The sequence below is a fragment of the Pseudorca crassidens genome, chromosome 9, assembly GCF_039906515.1.
Source record: "Pseudorca crassidens isolate mPseCra1 chromosome 9, mPseCra1.hap1, whole genome shotgun sequence".
Lineage (NCBI taxonomy): Eukaryota > Metazoa > Chordata > Mammalia > Artiodactyla > Delphinidae > Pseudorca > Pseudorca crassidens.
The window spans coordinates 35,058,099-35,081,881 of NC_090304.1; the positions used below are offsets into that span (position 1 = coordinate 35,058,099).

Below are 23,783 nucleotides of genomic sequence, written 5' to 3' on the forward strand. Positions count from 1 at the left end.
GTGACGCCCCATTATAAGTACTTTTTTTTTTTTTTTTTTTTTTTTGCGGTACGCAGGCTTCTCACTGTTGTGGCCTCTCCCGTCGCGGAGCAACAGGCTCCGGACGCGCAGGCTCAGCGGCCATGGCTCACGGGCCCAGCCGCTCCGCGGCATGTGGGATCTTCCCGGACTGGGGCACGAACCCGTGTCCCCTGCATCGGCAGGTGGACTCTCAACCACTGCGCCAACAGGGAAGCCCTATAAGTATTTTTAAAAAGCTACTCACGTGAATCTACTGTGAAACACATTTGAGAATCACTAGTTTAGGGTGTAAAACTTCATCAGGATTTTGACAAGTGGAAATGGGGATAGAGGGATGGTCAGGGAAAAGCATACAAGCAAAGGAGTAAAGAGTGCAGGGTATGGGAAGAGTGGAAGAAATATTTGCGGAGGCTTGAGAATTCACGTGGGAGATGAGAGCGAGCAGAGGAAAATAAAGATTCAAAGGCAGAAGCAAGATCACGGAGACAGACTGACATCCAAAGGAATCTGAATCTCATTTTCAAAATATGTAAAATCCTGCTCTTTAGACATGGCATTGTTGATTATACATTAGTTTTCTTTTCTAAATGACCCAGATAACTGTGCCCAGATAAAAAGGAACTGCTCACAGCTTCTATGCGAAAACTGAGAGTCACTGAACTCCCACCACTGCATCCAAACACAAAGTGCACCGGACCCCACAGTAATAAGGCATCCCTGTCATCTTCGTCTACAAATTCCAGCTAGCAAACCTGTGTGTGCCCATCTCTCCTGGACTTATAAACATATACAAGCAAATGGGAGAGAAAGAGGGAGATAGAGGAGACTCTGATAAACTTCTCAAGAAGGGCGATTCCGTCTGTCTCTGCAATACCTAGACTAGTCATTTCTTCAATTATATGATCTACTTTAGCAGAAAGAGGCAACAGTAAATCTTGCAAGGGTGCTGTTCTTTATGATGTTAGTAACGTTCGACGTTTCCAGTAACTGATGAAGTCAGTAGAGCAGGTGTTAACCTCATCTAACAAAAAATGGCTTGGAGTATCAGGTGACTGTTGCCCTAAAAGCCTGTAATTGCCATATTTTAGATTCCAACATATGCCATCCCTGCTATTGTCTGGGGAAAAAGCATAGCTGAGTGCATGTTGCTAAAACACTTAAAAGAGGTTTTTAAATGATTGTTTTAGATGCTGCTATTTCTTTTAAATGTAAGCATTAGTAGCTGATGTTATTTAGGGCTTATTGTATGTGCTAATTTTCAGTGCCATTAAGATAGGTTATTATGATTCAAAATATTTCAAGTTATAAATCCTTCAACAACAGAGGTCTTATCTTCTTTATACTCATATTCCCAGAAGACTTAACCCAGTACTGGTGTAATGGTTGTTCTTAATAAATATTATGTTTCTGAAACGAAAGACTCACATGATTTTGTGATATTTAGCATCTTACATTACTCACTGCAATCTACACAACTAGTTGTGTCAAACCAAATACAAAATAAATTTGACCTGATACAGTTTTATCATCTATTCCTTCAATCATTTGACATATATGCATTGATGCCTAATTTGTGCCTACATTGTGTATACATGATGAAATGTGTGTACAGCGGTGAAACACAGACAAGGTCTCTGCCCTCAGGGAATCTGTACATTTGTGGCAGGAGACAATTACACATATGTATATGCACAATAAATTTGTAAACAAAGAAAATGCTATAAAAGATATAAAAGAGAGTGATCTAATGAAGCAACTACCCCAGATAAAATAGTCAGGGAGAGTCTCCTCAAACAAGTGGCATTCGAGCTAAGAATTAAATGAAAAAATAAGTCTACAAATAACAAATTCTCAGGCTTCCCTGGTGGCGCAGTGGTTGAGAATCTGCCTGCTAATGCAGGGAACATGGGTTCGAGCCCTGGTCTGGGAGGATCCCACATGCTGTGGAGCAACTAGGCCCGTGAGCCACAACTACTGAGCCTGCGCGTCTGGAACCTGTGCTCCGCAACAAGAGAGGCCGCGATAGTGAGAGGCCCGCGCACCGCGATGAAGAGTGGCCCCCGCTTGCCGCAACTAGAGAAAGCCCTCGCACAGAAACGAAGACGCAACACAGCAAAAATAAATTAATTAATTAAGAGTTAGGACTTCAAGATATTCATAAAAAAAGAAGAAAAACAAATTCTGGAGAGGGTGTGGAGAAAAAGGAACCCTCCTACATTGTTGGTGGGAATGTAAATTGGTGCAGACACTGTGGAAACAGTATGGAGGTTTCTTAAAAAACTAAAAGTAGAGTTACCATATGATCCAGCAATCCCACTCCTGGGTATATACCTGGAAAAATGAAAACTCTAATTCAAAAAGACACATGCACCCCAATGTTCAGAGCAGCACTATTTGTAATAGCCAAGACATGGAAGCAACCCAAGTGCTCATCAACAAATGATTGACTTCAGAAGATGTGGTGTGTGTGTGTGTGTGTGTGTGTGTGTACACACATATACACATACACACACACACACACACCACACACATACACATACACACAGAGTGGAATATTACTCAGACATGAAAAGAAAGAAATGTTGCCATTTGCAGCAACATGAATAGACACAGAGAATATTATACTAAGTGAAATAAGTCAGAGAAAGACAAATACTATATGATATCACTTATATGTGGAATCTAAAAAATAATACAAATGAGTCTATATACAAAACAGAAACAGACTCACAGACATAGAAAACAAACTTATGGTTACCAAAGAGAAAGGAAGGGAGGGAGGGACAAATAGGAGTATGGGATTAACAGATACAAACGACTATACATAAAATAGATAACAAGGATTTGCTGTATAGCACAGGGAACTATACCCAATATCTTGTAATAACCTTTAATGGAATATAATCTGCAAAGAAAAAGAAAACAAATCACTATGCTGTACACAGGAAACTAACACAGTATTGTAAATCAACTATACTTCAAAAAAAAAAGACAACCATGCAAGGAAACAGGTGTTGAGTGTTCCAGACGGAGAGAACGTCAAAGCCAAAGGCCCTGAAACTGGGTGAGTTCACTGTCATGTTCAAGGCATGAAAAGATCAGAAAGGCTAACATATATAAGAGATAAGCCCAATAAGTGGGCAGGGACAATGTCACCTAAAGCCTGGAGGAAGACCATGCAAAGAAGATAGAAATTTATTTACATTCAATGGGAAGGCGTTAGAAGGATGTAACAAGAAAGTGACATGATCAGATTTATACATCTGTTACACTAAGAAATATTCTGAACCAACAGTGCTCTCAACTACCAAAAATAACCTAAATGATGGTCAGATTTCTGTTCTTAGTAAGACCCATACACAAAGCTATTTTTAAAGGTGAGGAAATGAAAGCGAATTCAGAAAATATGTTACTACTAAAAACAACCCTAATTCCTTGCCAAGGAATCCAGTTCACCGACATTTTCCTGGGCAGAGCAGGAAGCAGTTCATGGATGAAGAAAGTGCATCCCTGGGGAGGGCACGTCACTCAGCATGGCAGAGAGAAATCAGCAGGTGAGGTGACCATGACGTCTGTCGTTCTAACAGGGACAGTTATGACAGTGACAGGGCACAACTGATAATTACAGCAGAACAATAGGTATAAAGTGGGACTTTCCCCAGCATCTGGGACATAGAGTCACCCTTGACCTAGGCTTGAGTCTCGACTTGTACCAAACAAGCTACGTGGCTGGAAGCAAGGTGTCACTCTTTCTGAGATTGCATTTCTTTATTGGACACAAGAACTGTGGTTGCATCTTCCCATTTACTGCACACCAACTACCAAAGGGTCTCGCTGGAGAGACAGAAGAATAAACCTCATTTCATGTTCACAGGCTAGTCCAAGAGCAAATAAACTGAATGGTAGTGCAACAAGTGAAGCTACAGAAACATATGCCGGGTTAAAAGCTCTAGAGCTAGAGAGGAGAGAAGCGAAAACTCCTATGAAGACATCAAAGAATGCTTCATGGGGTCCCAGTGAAACATGAGCTGAAGTTAGGAAAATGAACAAAAATTCACATGTGAATCAACGTGATCAAGGAGAAGAGCTCCTTGACTCAGAACTCTGTTCCATTCCAGTCAGAGGGGTCGGCCCATGCAAAGGCACAGAAGTGTGCGACACCACGGCAGGTCCAGGCAGTTATCAAATTGGATCAACTACGTCATGTTTAAGGTCTTTTATGCACAAAAAAGCTAAGAGTCACCTATTTATTGATGTTAAGTACTGTTTTTAAAAATGAAATTTTTATCTTTAGCCCCAAAATGTAACATCGCATATGTCAATATTCTATATTTCTATCCAGCAACAGCCATTTGATCTATCCCTATTCACATAACATCTACTTACTCTGAGTTGTGCACATACAGAAGTTCCTGGCCACGTGTAAAGGAAGCATATGAAGACCCAGGATAGATGCAAACCTCTCCCTGAGGTTGCAAATCATCGTTTTAACAATAAAAGAAACACGGATAGACGTGGGGCAGAGGGCTGAATATGCAGGATCATGAACATTTCCATTTTATAGATGAGACAAATGAGGTAGAGTTTAGTTAAGACCTCGCAACCTACTTAGTAACGGCAGAGCTGGAATTTGACTTCAGGGAGTCTGGCTCAAGGGTCTATGCCTCCAACAACTACACTGCGTGCCTCTCAACAGTAATGCTGACATTGCAATGGATAATTCACGCCATGTGCCTATTGTCCCCCAGTTCATCTCTGCTTCAAGGCAATCTTAGGGGAAAAGTTGTAAAAAACACTGACTCGTTCTCAGGAGCAACCTTTAGAAAAAATAAGATGCAGATATGCAGAGAGCAAAGTCAAATTTCCATTTTTGAATTCAGCATTCTGAACTTTGAGAACCCATGGTCAGAATGCTTGCCCTCTGGGTCTGTCCAAATCAGCATTAAGAATTCAGCTGAGTCCACATGACATGAAATAACTGGACTGGCCAAGGTTCTCATGGAAATGATTACATTTTTTTTTTTTTTTTGCGGTACGCGGGCCTCTCACTGCCGTGGCCTCTCCCGCTGCGGAGCACAGGCTCCGGACGCGCAGGCTCAGCGGCCGTGGCTCACGGGCCCAGCTGCTCCGCAGCATGTGGGATCTTCCCGGACCGGGGCACGAACCCGTGTCCCCTGCATTGGCAGGCGGACTCTCAACTACTGCGCCACCAGGGAAGCCCCTGAAATGATTACATTTTTGATCAGTTGTTTGGATTTTGTGAAAGGTATAAGGTCTTGAAGGGGAAGAACTCCATCTGTTAACTTCCTCTGTTCAGCAGTTAACAGAACTGCAAGCAGAAAAGTGATGAAAGGAGACCTTGCAAAGATGACAGCAGTGGTAATAGCAACAATAATAAGGTTAATTTGACTCTATCATATTTGTGCATCAATCCAAAGCTTATAATCCTTAAATATTATGGTATCCCATTTAAATCTAATAATATATGTGCATTATTATCCACATTTTTATGTATTCACAGGAGAAGGCTCAGAGAGGTACAGTGACTTTTGTAGTACAAGAGCCGAGATTTAAATTAAACTTTCTAAGTCCCTCAATATTTCCTTTTCTCCCACAGCTGTATCTTAAACTGTGAAAAATTCCAGCAAGTCGTGGTTTCCTTCAGAAAGAACTAAAAGCCACAGACTATAGACCCAGGCTTTGTCCTCTGACTGCCCCAGTTTCTGTATAATAGTTCTAAAACCCTGCACTGCCTAATCCCTGCCCTGATCCCTGAATTGCAGAGGGAGGAAATTTGAAAACTGATGAGTTTAACCAGTGAGGGGTCATATCTTAACACTGGGAGCTGAACAGACTACCAAAGCAGGCTGCCCCTCCTGCAAAGGTCCAGATGGATGGAGGGCATGGCTGAAAGCTGCTTACCAATACAGGACTCCCCGGACAGTGAATAGGTCCCATCGTCATGGAAACCGCTTCTGCACTCACAGTGGTACCACCCTGGCAGGTTAACGCAGCGGGAATGGTTGTGGCACTCAATGATCCCCTCTGTACATTCATCAATATCTGCCTCAGAGAAAAACACAAGCCCACCAGGACATTAATTTCTTTTGACACCAACCTTTCAATAAACACCTAAAACATGCTCATGTCAACATATCAATTAAAACTGGTTAGTCACCTAAAAGAAAGTTACAGGAAAAACTGTATCCCATCTTTTTTTTCTAGAATCCAAACAAACAAACTGAAAGCTTCGTTTTTTGGGTGCTTTCTCATAAATTGAACGATGAATGAGAACTGATGGTCATGAAGACATTCCTAACGGCACATGCTGTGTTAGTTTCTGAATCACCAGAAACCAAATTGAGGATGTTTGGCACAGTTTTGTTATTCAGAGTATATGACTCTTCTCTGCTTCAATGATTTCAGTATAGTAATCCCAGATATTATTTGGTATTCTCTGAAACTACCTGTGAACAAATAAGTTCAGGAAACTCTAGGTTAAATAGTGTTACACTAATGTTTTATAGATTTCAGTCTCAGAGACTTATCATCTTTATATGCCCTGCAAAACTTAGCAGAATCATAATATGCACCGTTTCCCAAATTTATTGGGCTGAGAAATGCTTTTTCTTTGGATAATATCTTGTGAAACTAAGTTTTGGGGGAGCACAGTTTGAGAGCCACTGTTCTAATTCTTTCTAAAACTGCTGATTCACTTAAGGACTTGATTTGTGATCGTCAATCAGAGCTCCTCATTCTTCAATCGTGCCTGATGAAAAGAAGTTTTCTGGGCTCTATTTGCTCTAGAATCTGGCTTCTTAGAATCAGCAAATGCCTGGATTCTCTAGCCCAAAGGCTTGCCTCTGAGCTGAAGGAAAATGACACCACTGCAGAAAGATGAGCTGTCAGTCGTCATGCCAGGCTCAGCTCATCTTACAGAATCTCTCCAGGCAATTATTTCTTGGAATATAGCCATTGCGGGCTGGGAATCTCCCCCCTAGTCCTCCTAGAAACACCTGAACTACAGCAGTCTTATACAAATAGAAATTTAATTAATACTAAGATATAACACATAATGGATACAACGCACTTCGGAATCCTGTTCAGCAGTGCCGTGCTGTAGGCATCAACTACCAGTGTATCTATTATACTGAAAAGTCCCGAGTTGTGCACAAGGCTGTGAATGTAGTTTGAAACCTGCCAGTCTCATCTCATAGCATTCCAGCCAGGTAAAGAGACGAAAGGTGCAGCTCTTTATTCTGGGCAGCTCCATCCTGGCCTTTCTCTGCCAACTGCCATCTTCTTCCTCTATGGCTGTGTCATTAAGTTCATGCAGTCCTTTGACATACAGCATCCCTCAGCTTTCTAAATGCAATCAGGCCACAGGACCTAGTGCTTCTATAGCACCTTCAGCTATAGCAGTCAGGTTGTGTGTGCATTTGTTATAAATCTCCAAACAATAAAATTTCAACAACTATGGTTTCATTTCTGAAATTTTACAGGTGTGTGGTTCAGTGGGACACACCTTGAATCACTAAAATGTTCATAAATTGAAACAGAGAAGTGACTTGAGGCCATGTCTCACAGAGGGGAAGGACCGGGCCCTAAGTTATGAAGTCAGTTTGGTTATTTCTAAATACAGGTCACCAAGAGGAACAGACATAACTAGAAGACTGATTTTCAGAGAGAACTTCTCTATGAGAGGCTGAAAGATAACTCTCTGTAACGAAGCAGCAACACGTTTTGCCTCAGACGTTTATTTCCAAAGCTTCCAGAAAGTCTGTCATGATTCCCCACAGACCCTGTGATTTCTAGACTAATGACAATACTTAGGTAACAACCATCTAGCCACAGTTAGTGTCAGGAAACCAGGATATACAAAAGCAAAACTTCTCAAATAACCATAGAAATCATATGTCCTGGTTGGTCTCATTGTCACCTGCTGCCTCTTTCACTCTCAAAACCAACTCAGTTTGGAGGATAAATTATCTGAACATCTTACAAATAATTCCTCCTGCTCTCAATTCTACAGGAAATTTCTAGGAGGAGTGGGAATACTGAATGATGTGCAATTTTTTTTTTTCAATTCACAGATATTTTTATTCCCAAAATGAAATAAGAGAAACTAGTAAAAGCTTCCACGATCCAGCAGGATATAAGTTATCTGTGTAGCATGGAAGACTCATAGGGAGTGAATACAACCAGTCAAATTATACATCTGCAATTACCCCAGAGACACTGGGGTATTCCTGGCTTATACTGAAAATTAGAAAAGTAGTGGAGGTGCTCCTTGCCTGGGAGCTGCACTGCACACAGCAGATTCTGGGGCTTCACTGGGAATAACCAGGGCTCATCACACAATAGCACCTGCAAACAAGGCTGCACATTTCTATTTCGTGGGCCAGGTCTATAACTGAAGCCAACAGTTTCATTTTATAGGAGACCAGGCTGTACTTGAGAGGTGCTTATATTTTCATCGTGTTCGTAAAACTGGCTATTTCTTCTGTATAGTCGCAGTAGTATTAAAAGCAACAACCACATACCCAAATACAGAAAACACGTGGAGGCTTTTCAGTGATACTTTGGGGACTTTAAAAACTGTTAAATGGTTTGTGACTGCCTTTGTCCTAAGAGATATGTTTCTCCCAGTCAGCACTTGCTACGGGCAAACAAACAAAACAGATGCTCCAGGAACGGGGTCTCTGTGAGTTCACCACGGAATCCGGCCCTGTCTCAAGGAATTCTGATAAATCACAGTGAGCCTGGGTGCATCCCATGGTGTCAGACATTGCAAAGGAAACAGACAAATAAAAAAATCATTTTTCCTTCCTGTAACAAATCCTAGGATTTTGTTTAAATCTCAGCACAGACCTGAAAATGTAGCAGAGGAAACAAGATGTTGGAGGATTCTTGAGAGTGGAACCTATAGTATTCACTTTTGTATCCAAGTGTCTGCTACATAATGAATCACATGATAGCCCAGGTCAAATAGCTAACATATGGTGAAACCAGGTTCAGAATGAGCTAGAACCCGTACTTGTCACTCTTCTATCACATCATGTCATTGATGAATGGAGAAAGGAAGATTTACACCAAGAAAATGGATTTATTCAATTCTCTAAATATTGGCTGAGCTGAAAATACATGTCAAGGATGCTATTTGTATTGTGGCAGTTGCAAAACAGATGCAAACGTGAAGAAGATGTGATTCCTGAAACCCAGGAGCTCTCAAACAAGAGGAAGAGGTACATAACACACACACTCATCCTTCAAACCCTAACTGATATCACCTACTCCAACTCCTCCAGACAAACAGGTCCTCCCTCCCTAATGCCTCACTATGTACACACACATCTATTTAAGCACAGCAGTATTTCCCTATTGTGTCCATCCCTCAAATGCAGACTTTCCAAGAATAGAGACAACATCTTAGGTTTACATTTCTTGGAATAATAAGTGAATGTCAAGCAATATGAAAGTACTCAATACAAGTCTGTGGGAATGAATGAATGAAAAAATAAATGACAATGGACCGAACATAAGGAACAATGAAAAAGTGCTGTAATAGAGACTCAAAGTACCACAAGAGTTCCTGCTATTTGCAAATCACAAAGATACAATGTCAATTTGCAAAATTAAATATTATGGGGTTAGTTTAATCTTTATATCTTATTTACCTGAAAGACACTTTATAGTGTCTAAAAGACACTATATAGTTTTTAAGACTTTGCTTCTGAGTCTAATCTTTAGAGATTTTAAGGCAACAAAAGACACACAGTTAAAGTTGCCTTCAATCAAGAATCCTACTTGTACTTTGAGTTTTTTATTCAGCATGAAAAACAGAGGACAACCCAAGGTTTTTCCATAGGATGTGTCCTAAACAACGCGTTTAACCCTATTTGGAATGTACAGTGAATTTGCTATCAAAAGTCATTGGCAAACACATCCTTGGATTCTTGCAAAATTCTAGTTTCTTGACTTGGATGAATCTCTTCCCTCATCTGATCTCCTCTCTCTCAGATTTGCTATTTGAAAATTTACAAAATAAAGTTGTTCTCAAAGTTTATTTCCAAGGAGATCCTTTTGTATTTCATATTAATTGGTTAAAGTTCACAGTGAAATAGTTGATTATATCTTTTCTAGGGATTTGTAGGTTGAGCCATGAGAAAAACTTTTGATGCTTTCATTCATTCAACAAAAGTTTATTGAGCATACTTGTATGAAGGTATATTCCACCCTATGATAAAGAGATGAAAAAGAGAAGGTCCCTGTACTCCAGACACTTAAGAGTCTGTCAGTGCAACTGGAATGTAAACACGTAACCATGGTTGAGAACACTGGCTTTGCACACAAATATGACTTCAAACTCCTGCCCAACAACACACTAGTATATTGTTTAGAATTTTCCAAATTTTTGCTTTCTGATCTGTAGATCAGGAATAACAAAATCAAACTTCATAGATGTGATGAACAAAAAACACCCTTAAGCAAAATCTACTGTTTCCCCTATTGTATAGGATATTAACTTTGGACTCTATATTACTGCTTAAAAATAGAAGACAGAAAAAAATTAATATTACCTTGTAACCAGGTCACTCGTTAGGACTGAGAGACAATTTCTGGATCTTTAAAAATGTTAATTTGCATTTTTAAAATTTTATATATTTTTAATTATTTTTTTAGCGTCTTTATTGGAGTATAATTGCTTAACAATGGTGTGTTAGTTTCTGCTTTATAACAAAGTGAATCAGCTATACATATACATATATCCCCATATCTCCTCCCTCTTGCGTCTCCCTCCCAGCCTCCCTATGCCACCCCTCTAGGTGGTCACAAAGCACCGAGCTGATCTCCCTGTGCTATGTGGCTGCTTCCCACTAGCTATCTATTTTACATTTGGTAGTGTATATATGTCCATGCTACTCTCTCACTTTGTCCCAGCTTACCCTTCCCCCTCCCTGTGCCCTCAAGTCCATTCTCTACGTCTGCATCTTTATTCCTGCCCTGCCCTTAGGTTCTTCAGAAGCATTTTTTTTTTTTAGAGTCCATATATATGTGTTAACATATGGTATTTGTTTTTGTCTTTCTGACTTACTTCACTCTGTATGACAGACTCTAGGTCCATCCACCTCACTACAAATAACTCAATTTCGTTTCTTTTTTATGGCTGAGTAATATTCCATTGTATATATGTGCCACATCTTTAGCCATCCACCTGTTGATGGACACATAGGTTGCCTCCATGTCCTAGCTATTGTAAATAGTGCTGCAATGAACACTGTGGTACATGACTCTTTTTGAATTATGGTATGGAAATGTCTATTTAGGTCTTCTGCCCATTTTTGGATTGGGTTGTTTGTTTTTTTGATATTGAGCTGCATGAGCTGCTTGTAAATTTTGGAGATTAATCCTTTGTCAGTTGCTTCATTTGCAAATATTTTCTCCCATTCTGAGGGTTCTGTTTTCATCTTGTTTATGGTTTCCTTTGCTGTGCAAAAGCTTTGAAGTTTCACTAGGTCCCATTTGTTTATTTTTGTTTTTATTTCCATTTCTCTAGGAGGTGGGTCCAAAAGGATCTTGCTGTGATTTATGTCATAGAGTGTTCTGCCTATGTTTTCCTCTAAGAGTTTTATAGTGTCTGGCCTTACATTAGGTCTTTAATCCATTTTGTGTATGGTGTTAGGGAGTGTTCTTATTTCATTCTTTTACATGTACCTGTCCAGTTTTCCCAGCACCACTTATTGAAGAGGCTGTCTTTTCTCCATTGTATATTCTTGCCTCCTTTATCAAAATAAGGTGACCATATGTGCGTGGGTTTATCTCTGGGCTTTCTATCTTGTTCCATTGAGCTATATTTCTGTTTTTGTGCCAGTACCATACTGTCTTGATGACTGTAGCTTCGTAGTATAGTCTGAAGTCCAGGAGCCTGATTCCCCCAGCTCCGTTTTACTTTCTCAAGATTGCTTTGGCTATTCAGGGTCTTTTGTGTTTCCATACAAATTGGGAAATGTTTTGTTCTAGTTCTGTGAAAAATGCCATTGGTAGTTTGACAGGGATTGCACTGAATCTGTAGATTGCTTTGGTAAGTATAGTCATTTTTCACAATGTTGATTCTTCCAATCCAAGAACATGGTATATCTCTCCACTTACCTCAACATAATAAAGGCCATATATGACAAACCCACAGCCAACATTGTTCTCAATGGTGAAAAACTGAAATCATTTCCTCTAAGATCAGAAACAAGACAAGGTTGTCCACCCTCACCACTACTATTCAACATAGTTTTGGAACTTTTAGCCACAGCAGTCAGAGAAGACAAACAAAAGGAATCCAAATCAGAAAAGAAGAAGTAATGCTGTCACTGTTTGCAGATGACATGATACTATACATAGAGAATCCTAAAGATGCTACTGGAAAACTACTAGAGCTCATCAATGAATTTGGTAAAGTAGCAGGATACAAAATTAATGCACAGAAACCTCTTGCATTCCTATACACTAATGACAAAAAATCTGAAAGAGAAATTAAGGAAACATTCCCATTTACCATTGCAACAAAAAGAATAAAATACCTAGGAATAAACCTACCTAAGGAGACAGAAGACCTATATGCAGAAAACTATAAGACACTGATGTTCATTTGTATTTTGAGACGATTGTAATATTGCAAAACATTCAGTGATAGAACCTATGAATCTATAATATACACCCCATAAAACTGGATTCTCTCCTCCCAAAAAACGTTACCTGACTTTAAGGAAGTAAAGCAATACCATAAATTGCCACAAGTACAGTGAACACAAACCTGATTATTATCTAATATTTGCTGAGTTCCAGGACTGTACTGAACATAGCATACATCAGAATACTTGAGGGAAACTAAAAAGACAAATGAAAAAGAGAGGTTCTGTGGAAAGGCAAATCAAAAGTACATGGAGGTATCACCTCACACTGGTCAGAATGGCCATCATCAAAAAGTCTACAAATAATAAATGTTGGAGACGGTGTGGATAAAAGGGAACCCTCTTGCACTGTTGGTGGGAATGTAAATTGATGCAGCCACTATGGAAAATAGTGTGGAGATCCAGCAATCCCACTCCTGGTCATATATCCAGAGAAAACTTTAATTCGAAAAGATACATGCACCCCAATGCTCATAGCAGCACTACTTACAATAGCCAAGACATGGAAACAACCTAAGTGTCCATCAACAGATGAATGGATAAAGAAGAGGTGGGGTGTGTGTGTGTGTGTGTGTGTATATATATATAAAGTGGAACACTACTCAGCCACAAATAAGAATGAAATAACGCCATTTGCAGCAACATGGATGGACCTAGAGATTATCATACTAAGTGAAGTAAGTCACAGAAAGACAAATATTATATAGTACTACTTATATGTGGAATTTAAAAAAAAATGATACAAATGAACTTATTTACAAAACAGAAAGAGACTCATACACGAAGAAGATACACTTATGGTTATCAAAGGGGAAAGGTCAGGGGAGGGATAAACCAGGAGCTCGGGATTAACAGATACAAACTACTATAGATAAAATAGATAAATGACAAGGACCTACTGTATAGCACAGAGAAGTGTATTCATATCTTGTATAACCTATAACGGAAAGGAATCTGTAAAAGAATATATGTGTGTGTGCACGTGTGTGTGTGTGTGCACATGCGCGTGTACCCACTGAATCACGTTGCGGTACACCAGAAACTAACACAACATAGTAAACCAACTATACTTGAATTAAAAAAAAGAAAAAGAAAGGCTCTGTGGTAAAAACAGTCTAGCTCTTCCATCTTTTCTTCTTGGGCTCCCAAGGGTGTGTCCTGAGCGTAGGTCCTTTACAGATGGGTGAGGCCTACATGTCTTTTGCAGATGGGTGAGGCTTTGTGACTAAGCTCTAGCTCTAAAGTTAGAAATAATGTGATTCCAATATGGCCCACAAAAATATCTCATATGAACCTCCACGCTGTTTCCACCTTCCCACTGGAGGCTAATGTATAAGGAAACTTGGAAGCCACAGGTTGAAAATGGCAGAGCCTTTGTCTGTCTGGCTCCATGCATGACTAAGTGGAGCAGAGCCCTTCCGCAGACCTGAAACTGTCAGGGACTCTTCATGTGAGCAGAGATATGTTTCTATCTTACTGAGCCGTTATACGTTTTGGGGCTGCTTTATTGCTACAGCCAGCGTTTCCTAACTGTTTTGATAGACCCCTTTCCACATTAAGGGGAAAGACTGTGCTAAGGTCAGAAGCATGCAGACACAATCTTAAAAAAAAAAAAAAAAGCAAACAAGAAAAAAACAGCACCTATCAAGATTATGCAGGCAGCTACAGGGGAGGTTTTGTGCTGAAAACCGAGAATTGAGACAATGTGCAAATGAGACAAAGCTTTGTAGTCAAATATACCTGAGTTTGAATCCTGGCTCTGTGACTTCCTAGTTCGAAGTCTCCGAGCAGGTTGTTTATCTTTTTTCAGCTTCAGTTTCCTTGGCTCTTAAAGGAGGAGGACATTACCTAGCTCTCATTGTTACCTTAAGGATTGAATGAGAGCAATGTAAAGCTACTCCACCAAACTAGGCAGGCACTCATTAGGTCTGCAATCACTAACATTCTGTAATTTCTAATCCCCACTTGGTCATGGAGGAACTATGTGTCCAGGCCAAGACAGTCCAAGTCTCCAGGCTTCCATTCCTTTCGTGTAAAAGGAAAGAACTGTGCTGTAGCACACCTCAGTCTTCTTCCAGCTTTAACTCCCTACAAGATGGCAGATCTGGGCTTTGGGCTGATGTCTTCATCTGCTACTAACCAGCTGAATGGTGTTATCAAGTTTAAGTGATCACTTTGTACCTCAGTTTCTTCATTATCTAATTTGCAATAACAAAAATAAATGTTTCGTCTGCCTCACAAACAAAGCTTCAATAAGGTATAAACAAGCTCTGGAAGTCAATTAACTGCTACACAGAATATATGGTGACATCATTATTACTGTTTCTTCTTCGTAAGTGCTGATCAGCAACTAGGTTCAGTCCATTAAACTGAACGGTGCCTGCTATTAACAATAGCATCAGTGGCATTGGTGATATTGCTCTTCTCTGCCTTTTGTAAATCTCTTTCTTTACTGACTTGGCACAAGAGAGTTGTACCCTTCTAATTTTATCTCTGAAGTGCTTCTTTTTGTTTGACTATTCTCTGAACAAATCATTCCCAAATTCTTCTACAACGAATCAATTTATCCCACTTTAACTCTCCTCTCTAATCTGGAGGGTTTCTCATCTACGTCTCTATAATGTGACCTCTTACAAAAGTTCATACACACATTTACTATTGCCTATGAATAAGCTAATCTCAGAGGTCTCTTCATTTCAAACTCATTCTACCCAAAGCATTACTATAACATATATCTTTCTATGTATCAAACTCATTTTCCTCCCCAGTACTCCGTCTCAGCTCTCATTCCTCACAATCAATGAATAAAAGGTCAAAGTTGTTATAACGGCTTACAAAACCTCACATGATCTGCCTTCTCTTACTTCTTTGAGTTCATCAAACACTGTTCTTTTTGATTACACTGGCCAGGACAGCTACACTGACTTCCCAGCTACTCCTCAGGCATATCAGACATGCTCCGGCCGCTGCATATGTTGTCCACATAAGCTGTTCCTCTGTCTAGAATGTTCTCTCAGATATCTCCATGGCTTAATGTCTCAACCTCCAAGTCTATACTCAAATATCCATCCTCTCAGCAAGCCCTTTGCTAGGTTGTAAGCCCATGAGGTGACATGAGGACAGAGCAGGACCTGGAATTCAGTGGCACAAAAGGAATATCCTCTGGGTGAGGGAAAGTCAGAGGAAGGGAAGGGAGATGCATTGAAACTTCTTCCTTTGACATGGTTTAAAAATCTGTTTTGCATCCATTCGCTAGATCTGTTGCCAACACCACACTCAGTTCCTTATTTTCTCAGACCTGAATGAGTGCAGTATCTCCTGGCTGGTCTTTCCACCACTGTCTTCTCCAATTCACAGGAGATGTTCCCAAATCTAATTGCTCAGAAAATTTTAATTAAAATAACACTAGCTATTCTGGCACTCGATAGCTAATTCAGCTTGAGTAAGTCACTTTCCAACTCAATACATTAACTCTTTTATTTTTACAATAAGCAAAGATTTAACTATATCAGTGTTTTTCAACTAGTACTCAACAGAGCACTAGGTTTCCATGGAGGTTCTCTTAGGCAAACCAGTTGAATCTCCAGACGGACCCACCTGGAGTGGCCATTGAGCAAGTTATACATTTCTGTAGTATAGATCTATTAAAGTTTCACTGTGTTGCACATTGATAATTAAACAAACAAACAAACAAACAAAACCATTGAACTAGGTCACATTCACTCCCAGTCTGAAATTTCTATGATTCTGTGATTTTATTATATCCGGCTCTTCTAGTACTTACAAATGATCGTTATTGTCAAAACCTCCCACCAGGCATTCAAAGAGTCAATAATCTGACCTCACTTTGCCTATCAGTTCTCTTTCATTTCTCAGAATTCTTCAGCACAAAACCTTGGCACGCTCTGGCCTGGTTACCTTAGTATCCACATATTCTATGTGCAATTTCATTTCATGCTTCCCACTCTGTAAGTGACTGTTGTTGTTTTTTTTTAAGTTAAAATCCAAGCACAAATTTTAATCCCACAAAAAAATCCTCTTTCTTTCCTCTGAATTCCTGTAGTGTTTAACAGTTCTATCAGCTGAATTCCTACTGTGCTCTTTAACACAGTTCTGCTACCCTATTTAACTTATATCCACTCTATTTTAGAATATTCTGTGTTTCTTGCTATAGTTTCTCTCTTACCAAATAGAATTTTTGAACTTCTACCTATTAGTAATTTACTATATGTCAGGCCCTCCGACAAGTGGTTTATATTCACTACTTCATCTGGTTCTCAGAATGGCTCTGACATAATCTGAATTACCTTAAACAGAAAATGGGGGCTTAGATGTTTAAATCATGTGCCCATGGTAAAGCATCTGGAAAGTGGCAGAGAGAGATTTAAACCAAGGTCTACTTGACTCCAGAATACGCCCATTAACCCATACAGCCTCCTGCATATTTTGGAGGAAGAAGGAACTTCTTTTTTAGCATCACCTGTGGCTAAGCACCATTTCAGGCCTAAAGATGAACTAACTTATCGTTAGCAACAGATATGCAGGTGAAAGAGTTGAGTACAGATTTCAGCCAATGCTACTACAGAGGAGACAGAAATTAGAGTCTGAGGCTAACCAATTTAACTGCCTGCTATAATGAAAATAAGCACTCTTCAGAGGAAAATTCTACCTCTACTAAGTAGGAACATAATTATCCAATACGCAATAAAAAATTATACATCTAAAGAAATAAGAAATGTGACCATGCTAAAGAGAAAAAGCAGATAATAGAAACTAACCCCACTCTTACCCAGATGTTGGATAAAGTAGACAGAACTTTAAAGAAACACAGAAATATGTTCAAGGACTGAAATAAAAAGATACTGAGTTGAAAAATAAATAGACTTCTACTTTTATTGAAAATTGAATAACAGGGACTGGACTTACCTTCCCACCCAAAATAACAAGAACAATCCAAACAATATATATGAACAAAATGGTTTTTAAGATATTGGAAATTAGGCAGTTAAGAAGAATGATACCTGAGAGACATAAAACACATGAGAAGAGTCCTGCAATTGCCCTAGTTTGCTACCTTGAGAGAGGTTCAGACCTGGTACAAGGGGGAGGAGCACAAGAGGAGCCCAGTGGATTACCTGGTTTAAGGATATGGAGCTAAGGGTATGGAGAGAACAAGATAGCTAGAGTTTGCAGAGCAGAGTAGTGGAGGGGCAAGAGCTGCACAGAGAGAACTCTGGAGTCCTGCAGGGTGTCCCTTTCATGTATTCAGCAGAGTACTGATCAGAAAATGAGTGTCATGAAACTACTCAAAGCTGGAGAAAGACAATCAGAATGGATTAGAGGCAACAGTATCTGGTGGTCACCTAGGGAGGGAACTAGTGCATGCTTCCACAAGCTAGACTGAAAATTCTCATAATTCATTGAGTAGTACTGGATAGAGTACACAAAAAGGTCTTGCCTCAGTACTGTAGAATAATTAGCATTATATTAAACACAGCATTGGCCTCAACTAATAATCTTAAAAGCAAGACCCAAAAGGATATAATTGTGTATAAGTATCTTAACTGTGTCCCAGAAGAAAGCTCAGGAATATTTATAGGAATACAAAAATATCCAGTATCCAAAAGGTAAAATCAATATTGACTGGCATTCAAACAAAGATTATTAGGATGTCTGAAAAAAAAATCTAACTCAAAATGAAGAGGAAAGAAATCATTTGATATCAAAACAGAACCGACACAGGTGTTAGAGTATAGGACATTAAAACAGTTATTATAACTGTATTCATGTTAAAAGAGTTAATAGAGACAGGAAAAGAGTTTATATATATTAACTGTATATTATAGATAGAATATATAATATAATATTATATATATGTGTATACATATATATATATATATACACCATCTGCATGCATGTATCTCCAAATCAAGCTAATAGAGATAAAAGCTACAATGTATGAGATGAGAAATACACTGTATGAGGCTACTGGCAGATTAGAAAAGAAAAGATTAGTGAACTTTAAGACACAGAAATAGAAACTATCCAAAACAAAATATAAATAAAAAACAGACTTTAAAAAAATTAAAAGAGAATCAAACTATAAGAGAAAATCAAGTTGTCTAATACATGTGTAATTGAAGTCCCTGAATAAGGAGCAGGAAGACAGGAAAAATACTTGAATATTAGCCAAAAATAGTCCAAAGGCATTGAAAACTATAAGCAAATAGAATCAAGAAGCTCACTGAGCCCCAGGTGCAAGAGACATGAAGAAGAAAACATGAAGGTACATCATAATCAAACTTCCTCCAAACAGTGATAAAGTAAAAAAGTCTTAAAAAGTAGTCAAAGAAAAAAAAAAAAAAGATATGTTACATGCAGAGGAACAAAGATAAGAATGTCAGATTTCTTTCGTGAAACAATGCAAGTGAAAAAGACAGTGAAGTAATGGCTTTAAAAGCATAGAATGAAAAAAAAAAAACCTGTCAACTTAGGATTCTATACATAGCAAAAATAAATTTCACAGACGAAGTGAAATAAAGACCTTTCAGATATATAAAAGCTGCAAGATATCACAGCTAGCCTTTCAGTACTACATGACATTTTAAAGGGAGTCCTTCAGGCACAAGGCAGATGATAATAGATGAAAATATGGATGCACTCAAAAGACCGAAGAATACTGCAAATGGTGTCTGCACTGTAAAATTATTTTCTTTATTATTTTTAGCAAAAAATTTAAATTTTTATTTTTAAATTATTTTCTTATTATTTAAATAGCTTTAAATGATTTTTGACTGTTTATTAAAAAAAAAAAACAATGTATTTGGAGGTTTCAAACACATGTGAAATAAAATGTACAACAACAGCATAAAGTCCAGCAGGGAAGAAATGGAAGTGTATTACTGTAAGGTTCTTAAATGTAAGGCAGTATAATAGCACTTAAAGGTAGCCTATGATAAGTTAAAGGTTATACTATAAATACAAAAGCAGCCAGTAGAGTAACAAAATAAAGATTGATAACTAATAAGGAAACAAGATAAAATGCAATCCTATAAAACACTCATTGCAAAAATGGACATAAAAAAGTAGACAGGGAACAAAGAACACATGGGACAAATAGAAAACAAATAGCAAGATGAGAGACTTTAGCCATATCAACAATCACACTAAGTGTGAATGGTTTATATATCCAGAAGTCTAGATGCAACAAAACTGTTTTTCAAAAATGATGGTAATATAAATATATTTTCAGATAAACTAAAACAGAGGATCATAGCAAGCTGACTGGCACTACAAGAAACACTGAAGGAAGTTCTTAAGGGTGAAGGAAAAAGAAATTAGATGGTATCTCAGATCCAGTGGAAGAAATGAAGCACATTACCAATAAAAAATATAGGTGAAAATATATAAGCTATATGGATTATCTCTGTTTTAGTCTCTTAACTTCTTTAAAATACAAATAACTTTAAATCAAAAATTATGTCACTATTGTAGGACTCAGAATGTACGTAGATGTAACAAATGACAACCATAGCAAAAGGAGAGGTGGGTGGTAAAATGGAACCATACTCAAGTATTAAAATATTAATTCAAAGTAGTCTGTGAAAAACAGAACTATACTGATCTAGCAAAACAGTAGCCAGAGTAGACTGAAAATTAAAGGTTCATATTGTAATCCCTACGACAACCACTAAAAATAATTTTAAAAAAGCAAAAAACCTAATAAAATAAAAGTATTTGATTAACCCCAAAGAAGCCATCAATAAAGGGAAAAGAGGAATTAAAAAAATCAAAAAAATCAGACAAAAAGAAAAGAAACTGAAAAATGGTAAACCCAAATCCAACCATATCAATATCTGTATTAAATGTGTATGTGTGTGTGTGTGTGTGTGTGTGTGTGTATCTCACGCAGCTAAAGGCAAAGGTTACCAGACTAGATAAAAAAGCAAGATCGAATTATATATTGTCTTCAAGGGCTGCACTGTAAATACAAAAGTACAAGCAATTTAGAAGTATGGGAAAAGATATAACGTGTACACATGAATGTTAAGAAAGCTGGAATACGTATTATTTTTCAGCTTAATTAAGGGATACTTGGCAAATAAAATTGTAAAATATTTAAAGTGTACAACATGATAATTTGATATATGTATACACTGTTAAAGGTTGGAATAGCTATATTTATATCAGAAAAAAATAGGCTTGAAGATAAGAAAAATTAGCAAAGATAAAAAAGGCATTTCCTAAAAGAGTCAGCTCATCAGGAAGATGTAACAATCCTAAATACTGAAAGTTCTTAATAGCAAAGCTTCAAAATATATCAAACAAAGCCAAAGAACTAAAGGGGAAAATACACAAATCCAGAAATTTTAACACCCATATTTCGGTAATTCATAGAATAACTAGACAGAAAAAAATCAGTAAGAATGTAGAAGACCTAAACAAGACTTATTGACATTTACTGAAATGACACCCAGTTACTTCAGCATACATATTTTTTTTGCGAGTGCACATGAAAAGCTGATCAAGATAAAACAAATGCTGGTTCATTAAACAATCTCTAAAAAGTTAAAAAGATTGAATTCTTACAGGGTATGTTCTCTGACCTTCAGAATTAAATGAGAAGCCAAATAACAATAAGATATCTAGAAAAAGTAAACATATTAGGAAACTACACCACTTCCAAAAGCCCATAGACTAAAAAAGAAATTACGGGAAAATATGAAATACGATGAATGATAATAAAAATACAACATGTTAAAATTGGCGGGAATCAGCTACAGCAACGCCTGGAAACAAATGTTTGGCTGTAATGCGCTTACTAGAAAAAAGAAAAGTTTAAGACCAATGATCTCACTTTCCACTGTAAGAAACTAGTAAAAGACAGGCAAACAGATTTTTACACTATATCTGGTCCTGCCACGGGGCTGGAGTATGTGAGGTAGCGTCAGTGTCGACATCAAGGCCTCTCAAAGACTATTAAAATAGAAGGCATATTTCTTAACCTGAAGCAGAAGAGCCAAATGTAAATTTTCGATGCTGAGAACCAGAGGAAATACAAAAATATGATTCTGAACAACAAAACGAAAGAAAGAGTGAAGGGCAAAGGCTGGAGGAGTAATTGTGAAGTACAGATCTAGGAGAACAGAAAGCAGTAATCATGAGGTGTAAGGACCAGGTATGTGGAGAGAGGCCCAGGAATGAGTACTTGAATGGTAAGTTGATGCTGAAACACCTTTTAACCTTGGACCATCGGTTTCAGGTTATACTTTAACCTCACTTAACAACTTCCAGCCCCAAATAAACATACTGTCTCACCTAATTGAAACCTCCAGGGGTTCTAAACTATGGGATTCAGGTAATCAAACAGTATCATCAGGATTCAGACTCCTCCTCTTGTTACTCTGCTCTTCATTGTTCTAGCTTCACTTTAAACCAGAGCCTCTCCAGCTGTTCTAAGCTGTTCTAAATCCATCAAAAAGAGAGATTCTTTATCAACAGCATTGTCAAAAATCTAGGATTTGAGCATCATTGGTCTCAACGTGGTCATCTGCTGAGTCCTGAAGTAATTGCTGTGGCCATGTCTGGATTACCAGCCCATCCCTGGAGCAAAACATAAAGTCAGCTTCACCTGAGGTATCTGGACCTAAGAATTGAGTTCAAAACCAATCAAGGTTTTATTTTACAACTGCAGCATATCTGAGATGAATATACTGGCTCACGAACCCATCCTACTTTGGACAGTCTACAACTTTCCCTTAGGAATGCTTCTCAGTCTAAAGGGCACTTTCAATTCTCTATTCTCGTCTTAGCATCAGATCAAAGTTTCTGATATACGTATCTGTTGTTAGCAAGAAGGTAAAGAAAGACGTCCAGTGTCATTCTATGAACTAAGTGTAAAAGATTCCTCTGAGGATCTGGGGAAGATGGCGGAGTACACTTCACACTAGTAAAGGGGACATAATGTGTTCCGGCAATTCTCTGGGAATCACTTCATTCCATCATTATCATCATTGTCATTGTTGCTCATCATCATCACCATTTACCGAGATCTTGTTTTGTAACATGCATGCTGTTAACTACTCTAAATATGTTTTTGAACGCTTCTGTCAGTTTTATACACAGCAAGCATTTGCAGCTGACTCCTTGCCAACCATTCTCCCAGCCCCTTGTGCCAGTCATTCATCTATTTGCCGTCCATTCAGTACCTACCTTGCCTCTGTTGACTCCCGAGAGTAGTATGCCTCAGACCCTTTTGTCAACTGGCTTTCAGCTAGGTGTGGCTGACTGGGGGCATTGGTGAGACTTAGGAGTGAGGGAGGAAGAGAGAAGCAGGACGTTTCTTCCCACCCTCTCTACCTTTGGTAGCATCTCTGACAAGGGCTATACTTTTCCAGCCCAAGCAGGGGGAGTGGCTCCTGCAATGCTAATCTCTAGGTCGCTCCTGCTTCCCCCAATTGCTCATTAAGCTCTTCTAACACCTTTGTAAATAATTCACTCTATTAAACTACCTCCACTGAATTACCTGCTGAGGTTTTTGTTTAACTGCTAGGTTGTGACCGATACACCACCTTCCATTCCCTTCTGGTAGAACTTTGAGTTGTTTACATAAAGAGTAGTGGTTCCTTAATCTCAGAAAAGAAGAAGCCCATATCCCAGCCCCAGGGGTGGAATTACTCGATCTAAATAACAGGTTTTCAAAGAGTAATCCTCAAGCTAGCAGCATTAACTAGCAGTGAACACACTAGAAATGAAAATTATCAGGCCCTACCCCAGCATACTGAACCAGAAATTCTGGGGGTAGAACCCAGCAATTTGTATTTGAACAAGCTTACCAGAATCTTCCTAACAACCATACTTTGAGAACCACAGGTCTGTGGTCATACTGCTATCCCTGTCGCCTTTCCCAGTGGTTTATCTAGATAAGGGCATGTGACCAAGTTCTGACTAATGAGAAGTAAGGGGAAGTCTGCTGGGGCTGGAAGTAAGAATGGGGTTGCCTTTCATGGTGAAATGACAGAATTCCTGGCATATCCATTCCATGTAGCAGCCCTGACGGAGGACTTGACAATGGGGAGT

General features: G+C 38.6%; 1 protein-coding gene across 2 annotated transcripts in view; it reads right to left on the reverse strand.

Moving 5' to 3' along the window:
• The window catches only part of NELL1 (neural EGFL like 1), an 865,825-nt gene that overhangs the window by 66,984 nt on the left and 775,058 nt on the right, over window positions 1-23,783 (reverse strand). Inside the window, exon 16 of one of the 2 annotated variants that reach the window (XM_067749618.1) lies at window positions 5,944-6,084. The exons of the other annotated variant lie outside the window; for it this stretch is intronic. Coding sequence (XP_067605719.1) covers window positions 5,944-6,084 — 141 coding nt within the window. The remainder of the gene's footprint in view (window positions 1-5,943; window positions 6,085-23,783) is intronic. 2 annotated transcript variants of the gene reach the window in all.